The sequence below is a fragment of the Strigops habroptila genome, chromosome 1 (genome assembly GCF_004027225.2).
Source record: "Strigops habroptila isolate Jane chromosome 1, bStrHab1.2.pri, whole genome shotgun sequence".
In the NCBI taxonomy this organism is placed as follows: domain Eukaryota; kingdom Metazoa; phylum Chordata; class Aves; order Psittaciformes; family Psittacidae; genus Strigops; species Strigops habroptila.
Window position 1 is genome coordinate 118,298,805 of NC_044277.2, and position 16,392 is coordinate 118,315,196.

The window sequence follows — 16,392 nt, forward strand, 5'->3', positions numbered from 1 at the left end:
AAAGACTGTGATTGCATATAACAAACATGTAAGTAAACCGAGTGAACTGTAAAAGTACTGAACAACCATAACAGCAGTTAAAATTGATGCATGTTCCAGATGGACAATGCAAAACTGGGCTCAATTTCTTGTATGTTCCTTTTAAAAGGAGCATTATATTGTACTAGAGTATACTATTCACAAAGAAAAAAAAAAAGAAAAAGAAATCAGTAAGACATGCAGTTTGAGAGAAGAGTTCTCCTTTCAAACAGATTACAAATGAAATCATCTGTGACAGTTAAATGAGTATTTAAATGAAACTTTTCTGGAGGCAATTTTACTTGTAAATAATAAATGCCTATAAACTTATTGAGATTTCTGTTTCATGAGCTTATAAGAAACCAACTTACCTTTATTGGTGGGTGAATCATGGGTTGGCTCAACTTCAGCAACTTTAAAATAAATATATATATATTATACATAGTTTGCAAGCAACCATTCAAAGATCAAATAAATACTGCATATACAATTTTTACTTTGCATTCCTATCAAATTTTAAATAAACATAGAATCATAGAACAGTTTGAGCTGGAAGGGACCTTAAAGCTCATCCAGTTCCAACCCCACTGCCATGGGCAGAGACACCTTCCGCTAGACCAGGTTGCTCAAAGCCCTGTCCAACCTGACCTTGAACACTGCCAGGGATGGGGCAGCCACAGCTTCTCTGGGCAACCTATGCCAGTGTCTCACCACCAACACAGTGAAAAATTTCTTCCTAATATCTAACCTAAACTCCCCTCTGTCAGTGTAAAACCATTCCCAATTGTCCTGTCATTACATGCCCTTGTAAAAAGTCCCTCTCCAGATTTCTTGTAGGCCCCCTTAGGCTCTAAGGTCTTCCCAGAGCCTTCTCTTCTCCAGGCTGAACAAGCCCAACTCTCTCAGTCTGTCCTCAGAAGGGCGGTGCTCTAGGCCCTGATCATCTTCGTGGCCCTCCTCTGGATCCACTTGAGTACGTCCATGTCTTTCTTATGTTGGGAGCACCAGAGCTGAACACAGTACATGGACATGAAAAATATGTGAAAATATTTTCCCTGGCAATTCAGATTATCCATACACTGAAGCATCCATAGAATATTCTTGTTAAAAATATTTGTAAAAATAAAAAATAAATAAAAAAGTTGTCTCATTATTAGTTGCTTTGAACACTTTTTTTGGTAAGGGAGACAGACTTTCAAAGTTTTTACACTTCCACAGTGTAAAGTTTCACACTACACACTGAAGAACTAATTTTTTTACACTTGCAAAAGTGAAAAGCACATTTGTACTTAACAGAATTTAAGCTGTAGTTTTAGGCAACTTCCTTTTCCTCCCTCCATTGCCTGGGGAGTACGATTCAGTTAATTGCTTGCAGGCCTGGCTGGCTGGGCCCTATAAAACTCATGGATGACTCCATTGCCAACCTGCCAACATGTGGAGATCCACAATCAGGAGGCTCAATTGGTTCCACATTGCATCTATCATATTTGTGCAGTGGATCTCTTTGCTAATGGCAAATCTGGCCTATTTCATACTGTCTTCCAGTTGATGTGTGCAAACACATCTGAGATCTTGTACACATCTGTGTACAAGGTGACTAACGCTAGCTGCATGGGTGCACATTTACATCCTTCATGCTGTGCACGCAAGGGGGACTCACCCCAGCCTGTGACACATTCAGAATTTGTGTGGGCTGATATCCAAAATACCACAGGGCCACAAATAATCATTAGAAATGAAAAGTTCTATGCTCTTTGGTTGTCTTGCCATGTCAGCAAGTGTCATCAGAGAAATGAATTGGGACCTACTGCTCATCTCACTTGATGATTTCTGCTTGGTTATCCAGCACACTTCACTGGTACCAACCCCAAAGGCAGCACCTATCCTCTTTCTGCAGGAGCTCAGGTACTTTGCATTGCTTCCCCTCAGCTTAGCTATCAGGATAGTGTCTGCCTTTCTTCTCAGCACTAGTTTAGTCATCTATTCTTGTCTACTGCCCTTTGTACTCTAACTATAATGACTATGAATTTTGTCCACACTTTCAACAGATGATATGTTCTCTCTAGCCTAAGGCACAACAAATGCCAAGAAATCAATGCTTTTAAACTGAGTGGAGGTAACAGTGACTCACATTCTTCTCCAACATTATTTCTCATTGTTGTTAACAGAAGTTACTCTTGGCTTTGATGCACATGCACCAGCATCAATACATAAAGTGTTCCCAATGCATAAGCAGTTTGGCTTGATGTATATAACCACTACTTCTAAAATAACTCAGTGCACAGAAATTCAGAACTTACTTTTGGGGATTTTGCAAATAAAATTCTGGTCAACAGAGCAGTAATAGTTCCTCCAGGTTCCACTTGAGACATCCATGTCAACACAGTGTTCATCAAAAATTACTGTAGGCTCTCCTTTCTCCCAGTTGACAAAGTCTACTGCACTTCTGTCTGTCCATAACCATTCCCCTAAAATTAAAAGTATTACCTAGTGAATGAATGAGGTGAGGAGTCTTTTCTAGTCTACCGGGCACAATGACATTGGATATGGAATTTATTAGTTGATTAAATTAGTATCACAGAGGGCTCATTTCTCACTCTTTTAACAATCAGAGATATTCAGATGTGAGCGTACCAAATGCAAAAGCTCACAGACAAAATTAACTCCAGTAGCCTTCAGGGCCATGGCTGTCAGTGATGTAAGGAAAACATGCCCAGGCTACCCAAGGACTTTTAGCTGAAGCCTGTGCCTGGGAGCCATGCATTGCAGTTCAAGGATCCAGGCTGCTCAGAGGTTTTATTTGTGTATCCGGAACCAGTGAATAGCTGCTTTATTAGAACTGGATTAATCAATTATCTTTGCAGACTGAATTAACTCTCTAAAGAGAGCTTCCTGCTCATCTCCTGCTGAGGCTCATCAAGTAGGAATAATTGTCATCTCTGCTCTCTCAGGGTGAGTTTTCATGGCAGCATATCCTGATATGACTCGCAATGCCTCAACGCCACCTCCTTCCACCTGTCTGCAGCTGCCCTTTCCTCTTGCCTCTGATAGCAGTGTAGAAGCCCAGGTCAGGACCAAATCACTGCTTTTGTACTGTTAGTTTTAAGCTAGAACAGGTGAATCTGGCCCACCATGCAATAACGTGCCTGCCATTTCTGGTGAAGAGAGACAAGGACTTGGGCAGCCATGGCCAAGGCCACTCACTGCAGCCCAGTCTAGACTTGTTCTGGAGATGTACCCTTAAAGTCTGCCCATAAAAACAGACATCAGAATTGCAGTGATATAGAAAACAGGATAAGATTTGTAGTTAAAAAAAAAAAAAAAAGAGTAAGAAATGTTGCTAGGCAGCACATATGAGCTGCTGTCCCCTGTGTTGTTTAGAAATAAATTTCAATTTAAGGTTGCCTCAGCTTTTAATTGCAAGACAACATTTTTCTTAGAAGACTAACACTGGTTAAATGTCAAGCAATTTGAGCAAAAAAAAGCAACAGGAAACATTTTAATCAACTGCAGTGCTAAGCTAGAACCTTTTACAGACAGAAATATACTCTAATTACAGTAAATATATAAAAAGCATGGTTTATGTTTGAAATATTTTAGCAGAAAAGTTATTAAACATATAATAGTTGATTTCTCCCTGATTATTTATTTAATATTAATGTATTAGCATTTAGTATGTTAGTGTTATTTAGTATTCTCTGTTTACTTAATGTTTATTTTCACCTCAATATGCACTGTGAAATAATTACCATCAATATTTTTGAACAATCCTATCCAAAACTTTCTGAAGTCACTTGCAAGTGGAGACAAATATAGTAAGAGAAAGTCCATTTCAGCAGAATCTTCTATGGAAACCAAAGACGCACCTAAAAATATCAATTGAATGTTACAGCCAATTTCAGCAAGATTTTCCATTAGAAATTACTTATCTCAGAAAACATTCATGACATATTTTGTGATCAGCCTTTTTATATAGTAGAAAAGCTTGATAATAAATTTAAATTAGTTGTAGCTTATAATTGATATACATACACACACATCTATGTATTATCTCTTGGTTCTGAATTAAAAAACGAAACACACAAACAATCTGTAAAATTTCCTAATGTAAAAAGGCTCTTACCCATTTGAATACACGTCATGGATGCATCAGGCCAGCTTTCCTCAGAAGTGGTGTGAACATAGTAGCAATGACCACGGAAGGGAATCCATGATCTACCACGCTTTGGTTCAGGACAGTTTCCGGGAAGCTGTGGCGGTTCACTAGGGATTAACTCTATTAAGAAGACACACAGATCTCAGTGGGGTCTTAAAAGCCAAGGTAAACACATATTCCTGAACTTTTCATCAACCCTACCAGTTTGACAGTGATTCCAGAGAAGGAAATATCCCATAGACTTAAGTAATGATAAAAGATTGAACTAACTGGTAATAAACTATACTGGTTGGAGCTGGTTCTCCAGTCTGCTAAACAAGGCTTACAGCAGTCTAACTGCAATTGTCTTCAGCAAGGCAATTTTTACTTAAACTTATGAAACAGAATGAGGAACGAGTCAGTATACCTAAAGGATCTCAATACCACCCCAAGCCAGCGGCTTGTGTCCATCCAGTTTGTAGCAGGGTCAGTCAGAGAAGCTGTCTGTACCTGCCCATATACATATATCATAAACCATGTAAAAGTAGAATTAGTAGCCTATTGCATTGCCTGATCAAAGCCAAAGCAGAGCTTAAATGAATATAAAATTTGTTCTGAAGTATGGTGCAGAGATCATAAATTTCATGTATAATTTAAAATATCTTGGAAATTAGATGCAATATTTGAGTTCTAATGTATCTCAGCAGAAGCTTCCCAGGATCTTATCCTTTAAACAAATCAAATTAGCTGCTACATGAGAGAAATTTCTTATCTCCCAATATTATGAAAGATACTTTTAAATATAAAAATATATCTGCAGGTCTTGACAAACAGGGATGCAGAAAAGAATTATTGCATGTGGCATGAAATATTGCAGTTGTCTTTATGATGTGCATGTGTTGACTGGCTTGTGAAATGATATGTCTGGAAATCACCCAAGACAGACTGGATCTGGGAGTTCTGTAACAAAAGCAATAGTTTATCACAAAGCATACACCATCTATTGCAATCTTTGCACTTGTGGGAAAGCTGCATTCAAACAAAGCTATTTATTTATTTAAATTCTAGCCTCCCAAATCACATTTTTTCCATTTACAACTTACCATTGGATTGTTTACAGATTGATAAAAATGTTTCATTGCAAGATGCTGTCTTCCAAAACCCATCCATATCCAAATAGACACAGGCTGTGTTCTTATTTGGTTCTCCAGTGGCCCAGTTATGATACCTGCTCCTCCTTCTGTCTGACCATATGTAACGGCCACTAGTCTAAAAGCAAATAACAACAAAGATCATGTCACTTACAAGCATTAGACTGAAAGAACATTAAGATTCCACTTGAAGGTATGTAAAAATTAGGAAAAAATCAGAATCACAGTTTCTTGCACAAAATTAATTAGTCCTCTACCATGAACACGTATCAGTCTGGTCCAGACTTCCACTCTCCACAGCAGTTAGGGCAGTGGTCCTACAGATGTTTATTTAGTACACAACCTGTGTTATGCAATTTACACCATTCGCTTCATGAATTAAATGGGCAAATGGCCTTGCAGTAACAAATGTGAATATAAAGTTGAAGATTTTATCAAAGGAATCCACTTATACATGCAGATCAAATAAAGATTGCAGAGAAAGCACTGTTAGCATTCCTCTGACACAGCCTCCTCTCTATATTTAGAAAGCAAATATAAAAAGCAGAAGTTCCACTGGAGTGAGGAACATTGATGACATCTCTCATGGGACACACACCACAGACTTCTGCCACCCATGCTAACAGGGCTTATTCTAAGCTTCTAGTTATTGCAAGGACCAGCTACTAAAGACAAGCTAAGCATGTGGGAGGTTTTTCAGTGGATTTCACCACTATTTGCAGAGGATGACCAACATAAGTCACATCCATGGCTCCTGTCACCTACATCCTGCGCAGCCTAACTCCTTCTTCCTGTGATCTTTGGAGTCAGGCTCCCATTCAGTTCTTTGTGCCAGTTTCTTTCCTGTCATTTTTCCTTTGAAGTCCTTGGCCAGGTTTCATCCCAGATTCCTGTCTAATCCTAGATTCCCAGTGCCTGCTCCAGCTGAAGTGAGGCACCAGTTCCTCTTGCTTAAGCACCTGTGTCCTCTCTTAGTCCTGTGTCCCACCAAGCTCCAGCTCTACCTCTCTCCTCTTGATTTCCTCACAACTCCAGTTCCACAAATATCTACTACATCATCTTTTTTAGTGTTCTTTTTACATGTCCCTAATAGATGCTTCTCCTTTCAGACCTTCCCACTCTTCATGGACTGAGTTTGTTGGCAGTATTTCACAAGACTTCAGCTTGTGTATTTTACTGGCTTCAGCTCCAAAAACCAGCATAAGGTGCCCTCACTGGCAGAGGTCTGTTCCTGCCTCTACACTGCCCCTTCTCATTTTCCCTATTGCCCATCACAAGCTCTTGTCGTGCTAGGCTGTGAACCTAGATTAAACCAAATCTAGAAATAACCTCACAAAGAAAGAACTATTTTTAACCAATCTTTCCTGTGGTGTGCTCCAAAATGTGTCTTCAGAAACGGCAGTACTTCCCTACATGAGCATGTGGTAGGCTATGGTGTAGGAAATGGAAACCCCGCAGCCACTTTTACCACTGAAGCCACTATCTACTGCAGCTATATCCTTTGTGGCCTTTGAAATGTGGGCTGTGGCAGCTCTCGCTTGCATTATGGCCAAACATTCAGATGTATAAAATCCCTGAAATGAAGCCACATACCTCAGCAAGGTTTTGATGTCTGTCACATGTTCACGGATCTGACCAATAGCACTCACATGCGAGCAAAGAGCAGTGGATCCTGTCAACCTCTGAGCAATAAATATGGCTGATCTATGCTAATCTAGGGTAGCAGTATGATTGTCACAAGCATTTGATGGACTCACTGTGTTGCTGTTAAGACCAATCCATACAGGCTCCCCATGCTTTAGTATTTGTAACCACAGGTAAGATTCAGCATAAGGATCCAAAACGCTGGCGAGTTCTGAAGACTGGTCTCTGCAGTTCTTCTCTGCTTCTTCCCAGCTCATTTTGTAGTTGATGACTGCATAACGGTCATCACCGTAGTTGTTATAGCCAAACATTGGAACTATGGGTTGGGAGCTTTGCAGTTTGGGGTCTGTAACGAGCGAGCAAACAAACAAAATGTAAAGTCAAATGATTTATTATGGCTATACATATACCTGAGAGAAGATCTAGTGTACTGGAATAGCCAAGTAATTAAGAGAGGGTGGAATAACAAATGAAGATGTATCCCAACTATCACTGCAGTGATGAAAGCCATATTTTCATCTTCTGTGACAAAACTTTCTACTTCTTGTCAAAATGACCTTTTGACATATAAATATCTGTATCACCTCTAGAAACGTGCCTTGTAAGCTCCAGACCTTCCCAAAGCATACTGCGATGATGTAGGGCATTAAAGGGAACAATTCCTCCACTTTTTCCAGTATATATTAGCATTTGTTTTATTTTTGACAAGGAACAGTTTTGAAGAATTTATTCCTATTAAGACAAAGTACTGTTCTCTCTCTCTCCCAGATCTGATCACTAAAAATAATAAAATACTTGATGATCCATAGTTTTTTAATTTTTTTAATTTATTGGTCTAGTCCTTAAAATAGAAATAGTTAAGAGTTTTTCTCCAAAAAAATAAAATTTGTGCTCATTTTGCTTAAATAGCCTGTAGTGCCTGTAACAGTGTCAGATTAATTTCATTTAAAATAGGGTTGAATATAGGAAAGTAATTTTTAATACCAGTTTGACATAATCACAAAATTCAGCTGTACTAGGAAGTGGTAAAAGAAAACTCACCTGAATTTTTTTGGCATATGTAGCTTTTGCTTGTTTTACATTCTTCATCTTTCCATTTCCCTGCCTGTTCAATAGGGTTCTTCATCATAAAGACACAGTCATCCTACAGGGTAAATGAGATTCACAAGAAAAGGATGTAGATAGGTAGTAGGTCCTACTCCTTCTGGCTACACAGGCACAGCTATTGCACGCAGACACACACAGATGAATTATATGAAAGTCATCTATATGAACTCAAACAAGCAATGGTCAGGAGCAGTAACGCAACAAAAAACATTTACGACTCAGCCCTAGGAAAGTCTGCGCTTGGATGATGGAGAGAGTTGCAAAGCACAGCACAGAGGCAGGAAAAAGTGTAGGGGACTGTCTGTGTGTATAAAATCTCTGTGCATGTGTGTGTGTGTGCAGGTAGACATGCCTGAGACAGGTCTGGCACACAGGGTATTTCAGCTCTGTTGCTATTTTCCTGAAGGTTGTGGGGAAACTCTCCTCAATGCTGAAGCTTGCCTGGAGAGCTGAAATCTTCTTCCTGTCTCAGCTCGGCACTAGTAACCAAAGCTGTCACCACAGTGCAGTAATGTAGAGGTACTGATCAGAAACAACCTCTTTATTAGGGACACCTCACAAAACTGCAATTTGAGGTCTTTATCTTCCTTCTTTTCGTCCCACAGCATGAGAAGCTGCTGTTTGGTTTTCTGCAGCAGAAAGTAGCACTTCTCCCCACCTCATATCAGCACAACCTCACGCTACTTCCAAACCTCTTCAGGGGCATTAGCCCAGGCTTGGCTGCAAGTGAAGGAGGTTTCATATTGAGCAACTTGTGTAGGGAACCATACATGTGTGAGATGGGGAAGTCCTGGAGACCGCAAAACCCAGCTGTAGCCTGGATGGCAGCAGAGGTTGGACCTCACAGAACTTTTTCCCATTTTAGCTGAACTCAGAGAAATTCTGTCATGCAAAAGAGAGAAGCTTGGTAAAGCTAGCACAGGACTACAGAAATAGCACTATCGAGCAGTATTCTACATTAGCCATTTTACAATTTTTGAGTAACATTCAGTTTTGCCTTGCTATTAAAATGGTATAGCAGTGCTGAAAATTTCAAAGCATGGAGAAGAGAGCTTTCAGAAGGAAGATTAAAGGGAGAAGATAAAACTGAGATAGGAAGATCCTGTCTCCTTTTGAGGATTTTGTTCAATGAATTTATCTTAATAAGCTCAGCACCAAGAAATGTACATACTTGCAGTCATCTGGGCATTTTCATCAAATCTAAATAACACTCATTGTATCCCAAATTTATACTGTTGCTGCTATGCTATGGTTTATTTGAATCCCCGATCAGTCATGGAAAGAGAAAGAAATTTCTCACTTGTCTGAGTTTTGCATAATGCTTCCAAACCTCTCCTGGATTCATACAGAATCGGGACAAAACACAGAAGTTGGAAAAAATTGTGTGAAGGTATATCTCCCACATGACTACTCTGCTTCTAAAAGGCAACAGGATTACTAAAAATCTTCATAAAGGAAACTTTACAGTAAATAGAGTTGTAGCTACATTACATGAAAATACATGACATTTTATTCATCTCCCAAAGATATAATGTTTAAGTGATAAACAGATATTGTTTACCTTACTATAATAACTTCGGGAACCTTTTGCCCAATTTGTATAGTAAACTGGACTTCCATCTGTCCACAAGTACGTGTGCTCCTGATTTATGTCATTCAGTCCAATCCAAGCATCAGTTGCAGCATTTTTTAAGAGGGACATGAGGGAAGCTGAAAGAAAAAAGAAAAATTGTGCAAGGAGCGAAACTGAATGCACCTTTCCCAACAGTGTGGACTTTAGAGTGCCTGGAACCAGGATGATGAGTTTTGGTTTTCTCTTTTTCAATAAGGTGGCAATCTTATGCTAAAAAATAAGAATAATGCATAGTCATCTGATGTTAAAGCCAGAAAAAGTAATTAACAAACTCAAAGATGGGCAAATTTTTAGTAAAATGTGAATTTATGTGTGCACTCTTCCATGTTGTTCATCATCTGAGGAAGCAGGGAAAATGTGTTAATGGCATTACAGAAATTAACAAGAATATGCTAAACCTTGGCGCATAGAAAATGAGTCTACAGACTGTGCACTCCCTTTTTATCTTTGGTAACTTCTTTGTTAGCCAGACTTGATAACTTCATTTCCAAACAGGCATAACACAAATAAAACTCTAATATCCAAGTTTGTATGTACTGGGATCTCATCTTTTTAAAAGGTCAGATGCTGTTTCCCTTAGCTACTGCCTAGAATGACTTTCCACTAAAAGAATGTCCTTCCTCTGCTATAGAAAAAGATATAAACCACAGGCACTGGTGGAATGAGCTAGGAGATGGCCCATGTGCAGCACTCAGGACCTGAGGCATTACATTTCCTGAGCAAACATGAGGCCTCACTAAAAATCCTGTAACATTCCGAGCAGCAAAGGCAGCAGGCTGAAGTTTAGCAGAGCAATGGGAACAGAGGGAAGTGGGTACTCCAGCATTGCCTGAGGATGTGTCCTTCACTGACAACCACAATGTCTGGCTCACCAGCTAGGTGTATAGTGATTTGGTTGGGATATTACTCCTTTTGTGTGCTATTTTTACCAGTACACTTAAAAAAATAATAAAATATGGACATTTTATTATATGACAAGCCCCCAACATAAAATCATACTGTTTGAATTCCTATGTCCTATATTAATCTCAAAGTAATGATTTTAAAATTAGTCAAGACATTAAAACCTATGCAAGCATTTTTCCAAAGATGCAATTTCTCGTTCAACGTAACTTTACATTAATATGGCATAAATAATAGCATATATTTTAGAAGCTATAACACCTGTTTCATCTCTTTATCAGGAATTACTTTATGTGTCATCCAGTATCAAAACATTGGTACTTTATACCTTGCATTTCCTTTCTTGATATAGTAGCCAGGTTTCCTCCAAAATCAATACAATTGTTCCGTGCAGCGTGCCATGTCAACGTATCATTTTCATTAAAGCCAAATACTTTGAAACACTAAAAAAGAGAAGTGTGCCAAATGTGTAAATGGATGGCATTCTAATTTCTGGTGAAAGCTTCTCTGTTTGTAATAAAAAAGATAAACTGGATGTTTTAAGCAAAAAGGGAGATTAGATGATTTAACAGTAATATCCGACTTGTCTTTAGGTCTTTATGAAAGAGAACTTCTATAGTAGAAAACTAGTATAAACCCCAATATTTTAGCATACACTTAGAGATGGAATATGTCAGTCTAATGTTTTCAGTAAAACTTCTATAAAAGTTTCAGAGCACACTTCCAAGGTGTGGCTTTGTGGGAGGAATACCTAAGAAAACCTCAGAAAATAAACAAGGTTAAGATATGTTATTGATACTGAACATCTCAGCTTCTGTTGCCCTGTTTGCCAAACCAAATTTTGTTCTCACAGGATAATCACAGAAAGAGAATGATTCTGACATTACAAAGAAAACCACAAATTTACCATTTCTTGTAATATGATTTAACCAAGATATCATTAGACAGTTCTGTCAGAGTCAAGCAACCGAAATGTGCTAATTAAAGCATGCAACTGAAAAGTTAATCAGGCAATTTGGGGGCAATTAGCCTTTATAGCTTCATTGATGATAATCTATGGATTTAAAATATATACAGTCTCTTATCCTGAACTTTTGTCTTTTGAGAAGACTAAAAGTGATCTTACATAATAAAATGTATTGAAGCTTTATTTGAAAACCTAAACAGATGATTGGCTATAGAAAAAAGACTGATAAATTTGCTTGAGGGAACGAGCTTTTGTGGCTTAAAAGGCAATGAATAATAGGCAAGGGACGAATATGTATCCAGGCAACCTGTGACAGCCAGATAAGCTCAGCACAATATATGAGAACATACAACAGCTCCACACAAGGAAAGTTGTTCAGCCATCCTTGGCAACAAAACACACTAGCAAAAATTTGACATGAAGCTTTCTTCTTGTATGTCTCGTGACCTCCTTAATAACTGCTGTGATCCCAATAGAGGCTAGAATTTCTATTTCAGGAGTCTTTTAGAGTCTTTAAATATACACAATCGGAACTTCTTTTGTGATAACCAAAAACCCTGTACAAGTGAAAAACTGAATCAGAGATTGTTTTCATTCTGCTCTTTTTAAAATACAATATACTGACACTTCAAACTGTACCTTGTTGTCAAGGAGGAGCCAGTCTTCTGGACACCCACCCTTTGGTGGTGGTGCAGTGGGAGCAACAGTTGGACGAACAGTAGAGTTAAGCCTTTCACAGATGAATAACTCAACGCTGCCACAGTTGAGATCATTCCATGTACCTGAAAGTAAATTAGAATAAAAGAAAAACAAAATGCAACTGAGACTGGGATAAAAAGTGTCCTTTCCTAAAACAAATCTATCGTAAGAATTAAAACTGATTCCAGTACTTGTATTTCTTTCCCCCAGAAATAATGAGTACTTTTTATGTATGTTCCTTAGAAATATTCAGGTTTCCAGCAACAAATATTTGTCTGAGAACAGAAATATCTCAATATTGCAAAACCATAGCATTGTGAAAGGGAGTTTTAGTTCAAACACTTAGTTCACCTCTGTAAAGATCTGTAAGACTTCTAGAATCACTCTAGCTATATAAGGTACTTGGTCCTTATTACTTTACTACCTGAGATTCTCACAGATTTATAGTCTTCTGGGTACCTTTCTCCCTCTGGGAGCATGATGTAAGAATATAACATTAATATCATCATCCCTATTTTTTGGATCAGGAATTAATAAAAAAATGACATTCATTTCATTAGCTGCTGACAGTTACGAGGTAACTATTTACAGCAGAGCTAATTACACCTTATGTTTAATGGAGATATTTTCATAATTCAGTGAAGTTAAGGACATAATTGATGTCCAAAACAGGACATAGTATTTGCTCCTTGAAGTGTTCATTTCTTTCCATTGACCTCTAACAGAGCTTAGGAAGATTACCTCAGCTACAAATTTTGAGGCTAGAAATGCTAATAAGTAAAAGATATTAACTGCTCCATAGAAGACTAAGTGCTTGGGCAGTGTAAGCACAGTTACTTCCTACTCTCTGTATTAAAGGATGCTTGTATTCACTTTAATTAAAATAGTGTATGGTAATAATCAAAGCCATGCTCAAGTCCTAGATTATTAGGAACTGCACAAATGGTTAGAGGAAAACCAATACTGGTTCTATCTGCAGGTGGTCTGATGCTTAACTGATTTGTTCATGCTAAAATTTTCTGACAAAGCTAGGAATCAAATTGCAAATGTAATCCAATGTGTTAAATACACAGAGATGCGCACACAGCCTCCCAAGCCTATGCTACACCTGTGGACTGAATGCTACAGCACCCACCTGTCTGGGTATACATGACCACACAGTTTTCATCATTATTTGCAAAATTGGGTTCATTTGGAGCCCAGGCAACATAGTTCACTGGAGTTCCATCCATCCACCTGAAAAAAGTGATTTAGGGGAATTATAATTCTCAATTGAATTAGTTAACATTTCTTTGTAAAGGACATAGGTGAGATTTGTATTTTAAGTTTCCTATTATCCTAGCTTATAAATATGTTGTTCTCTGGTAAAAGAAAACCAAGACCTTCCACTTTTGAATTAGTAAAAAAATCATTCTATCAACTGCCTACTCTGTTGACCTGGACCAGGTCTGAACTAACCATCTCATCTGGTGGTCTTAGCCTTTCTTGGTCTCTGAGCATTGATAGCCTGTAGGAAACACAGCAGTGTGGCGCTGGACCTGGCTTTCTCTGGAGCACAGAAACAGAAACTCGAGCCTGTTTTAGTGATTTCTTGGGTCCGAAAGCAATACTATAAGATCGTGTAGGGTAACAGACAGCTTTGAACATACTAGGGACCACTTGGAACCATTTTGTTCAACAAAGGAAATCTTTAATATTATACAGCTATCGCTATTTGTTGTGCAAAAATAATTTCCTAATTTGGTGATTCACAAGTTTATTCTCAAAAAGTAACCAAGTAAAAGTGAAAAAGCCTCAGTGTGCTGGAAGGAGGAAAGTCAGGTGGGTAGTCTGCCAAGACCAAGAGCCTTCAGACATCAGCTCCAGGGCAATTTAGTGGTTTTCCAGTTTTGGAGACTAAGCAACTGTATGCATGTTTTTGCAAGTGAACTACAAATATGGAATTCAGCAGGATGCCCAGCTGCTTCCACTTGCAAATCTCCCAAGCCAAATAGGAAAAAACAGTACATAATAAACCAAGAGAAATATTATAAAGACAAATAGCAGTACCACCATTCAGCAGAGAGGAGGATGAAACTGGTGAGGGAGCAATGGAGAACTGGACAAACAACAACGGTTTTTGAGCAGTGGGTGTGATGTAGAAAGCAGGAGCCCCAGGAGATGAGACTGTCCAGTCTCTGTGGCTGGTGGCCAAGAAAGACATCCTGAGGCAACAGAGGAAAGATTGAAATGAAGAGGCTGAAACTCATATGACCAAGCTTCAAATCCCAGGAGCAGTCACTAGAAAAAGAGGTGGGGAGTGGGGAGGGAAGAAGAGTGCCGCAGGAGATATGTGTCTATAACTCATCTAATGCTCTAGAGGAGATTTAGCATATTCCCGGGACACTTTGTTTTCCAAGACATTTGTAGAAGAGTAATGACTCCATGTAGCTTGAAGCTGTCCTGCCCTGGGCTCCGACAGTACACCAATCTGGAAATTGATTTCCAGACAAAGGTTCTCCAGTATTGACATTTCACCTCTAAAAAACACCATGATGACTCTCACTGCAGGTTTTGAGGGTTCTTTGATATTTGAATATTCAATAATGTCTGCAAGTACCATCTGCCACATCCTAGAGACCTCCAACCAATTCTATCTTTCATCTAACAAAGGGGGTGACACAGCACTGACTGTGAGTGAACATCAGCCTCACAATACAAAAGGAAAGTATAGAACTATATTAAGAGGAAATTGATAGTGAAAATATTACGTGAGAAGTGCTTCCCTGAGGACCAGGATCATACTTTAAAGCTTTATGCCAAGACATAGCTGTAGTCAGGTTGTGACTGTCATTGAACTTCAAGAGTCTCTTAGAGACAGCCAAATATTCACATTATGAGTCTGACAAACTTAGGGTTTTTTTCACTTACCGGAATGTCTTGTCAAGGCTCACACTTAAGCCAATGTAAAAGTTATTTCCCCAGTCTTTATAGAACGCCTAAAACAAAAAACAAATAAAACAAACAAAAAAGAATTTTAATGAGCTGTAAGAAAACAGATCTCAAATAAAATAAGCAAGCTCTCAAAAAATGCTTTGGTTTCAGTTGTACAACTGCATAGTATGCAGTGTGCAGGGAGTTGCGGGATTCTGTGCCTGAACTGCAAAATGCAGAATTTTCTTCAAAATTCCAGTATTTAAGTTTTGGGGTTTATTTAAAGTAGAATGGAATGAAAAAGAAATGGGACAAAAAGCTATGTTAAGACGATAAGAATGACCTCTTAAGCAGGCTATAAAATAAAGTAATATTTTTAGGAGTTTTAGGAAAGCATAGTGAGAATATTTCTGAAAGACAAGTGAATGATGGGGTTTAGTACTTAGTCATGTGGAGGACAGGATGGAATCATATTTGGGTTTAATAGTAGGAAACTATTTCCAAAAGAGTATATCATCATCAGGTTATTCTCTTCTAGAAAATATTCTGGTTTAAACCTTTTACAAAAATCTGAAATCTATTTTGACCAAAAAAGGAAAAAGCTTTTCTTGAATTCTGTGAAGAGAATGAGTTGGAAAGAAAAACATTCTCAGTAACTGTGGCTTCAGCTAAACAGAGCAAAGTTTTTTGAAAGTTGCACCCTGAGAATGGTCTTGAAAAGAAGCAAGGATTTGTCTACATGTAGCAATTTAGCAAAATAATGATTATGGTAAAGCTCCTAAACCCGTGAAAGGTGGCACTGATTTTTTTATGATGGGGACCATTTTCTAGTGTTTCACAAGCCAGCTGAGAAAGGTGCCTCAGTGCAGGACAGAACAGTGCATTTTTCTAAATAAAACATGTTTCTCACGTATTTCCAAAGAAAATTTTTTTCACTTTCTCCCTCAATGACAGCAAGATCACCACCATTCTTCTTGCAAAATTCCCTGGCTTTTTCCATAGGCATTGGTTCCTTGCTGAAGTAGTATTCCTTGTGATTATATATTATCCAGTCATCTTCACCCACAACATATTCATAATCTGCAAGGTAAAACATCAAGCAGTCTGTCATAGAAATTAACATCATTATATGTTAATTAATTTCTGTTATTGGAACTACAAGACTTACTGAATGTGGAAGCAGGCTCTGGTTTCAGTGGTGCTCCTGCAATATAAATCAACA

General features: G+C 38.4%; 1 protein-coding gene across 1 annotated transcript in view; it reads right to left on the reverse strand.

The window, feature by feature from the left end:
• LOC115604072 (macrophage mannose receptor 1-like) overlaps nucleotides 1-16,392 on the reverse strand; it is a 32,702-nt gene that overhangs the window by 1,777 nt on the left and 14,533 nt on the right. The window contains exons 16-29 of the mRNA XM_030476774.1: nucleotides 16,339-16,374; nucleotides 16,081-16,250; nucleotides 15,168-15,235; nucleotides 13,393-13,493; nucleotides 12,198-12,340; nucleotides 10,920-11,034; nucleotides 9,617-9,765; nucleotides 7,990-8,092; nucleotides 7,062-7,294; nucleotides 5,257-5,422; nucleotides 4,142-4,294; nucleotides 3,768-3,884; nucleotides 2,319-2,486; nucleotides 390-431 (exon numbers count right to left, since the gene is read on the reverse strand). Of these exons, the coding sequence (XP_030332634.1) occupies nucleotides 390-431; nucleotides 2,319-2,486; nucleotides 3,768-3,884; nucleotides 4,142-4,294; nucleotides 5,257-5,422; nucleotides 7,062-7,294; nucleotides 7,990-8,092; nucleotides 9,617-9,765; nucleotides 10,920-11,034; nucleotides 12,198-12,340; nucleotides 13,393-13,493; nucleotides 15,168-15,235; nucleotides 16,081-16,250; nucleotides 16,339-16,374 (1,764 nt within the window). The remainder of the gene's footprint in view (nucleotides 1-389; nucleotides 432-2,318; nucleotides 2,487-3,767; nucleotides 3,885-4,141; nucleotides 4,295-5,256; nucleotides 5,423-7,061; nucleotides 7,295-7,989; nucleotides 8,093-9,616; nucleotides 9,766-10,919; nucleotides 11,035-12,197; nucleotides 12,341-13,392; nucleotides 13,494-15,167; nucleotides 15,236-16,080; nucleotides 16,251-16,338; nucleotides 16,375-16,392) is intronic.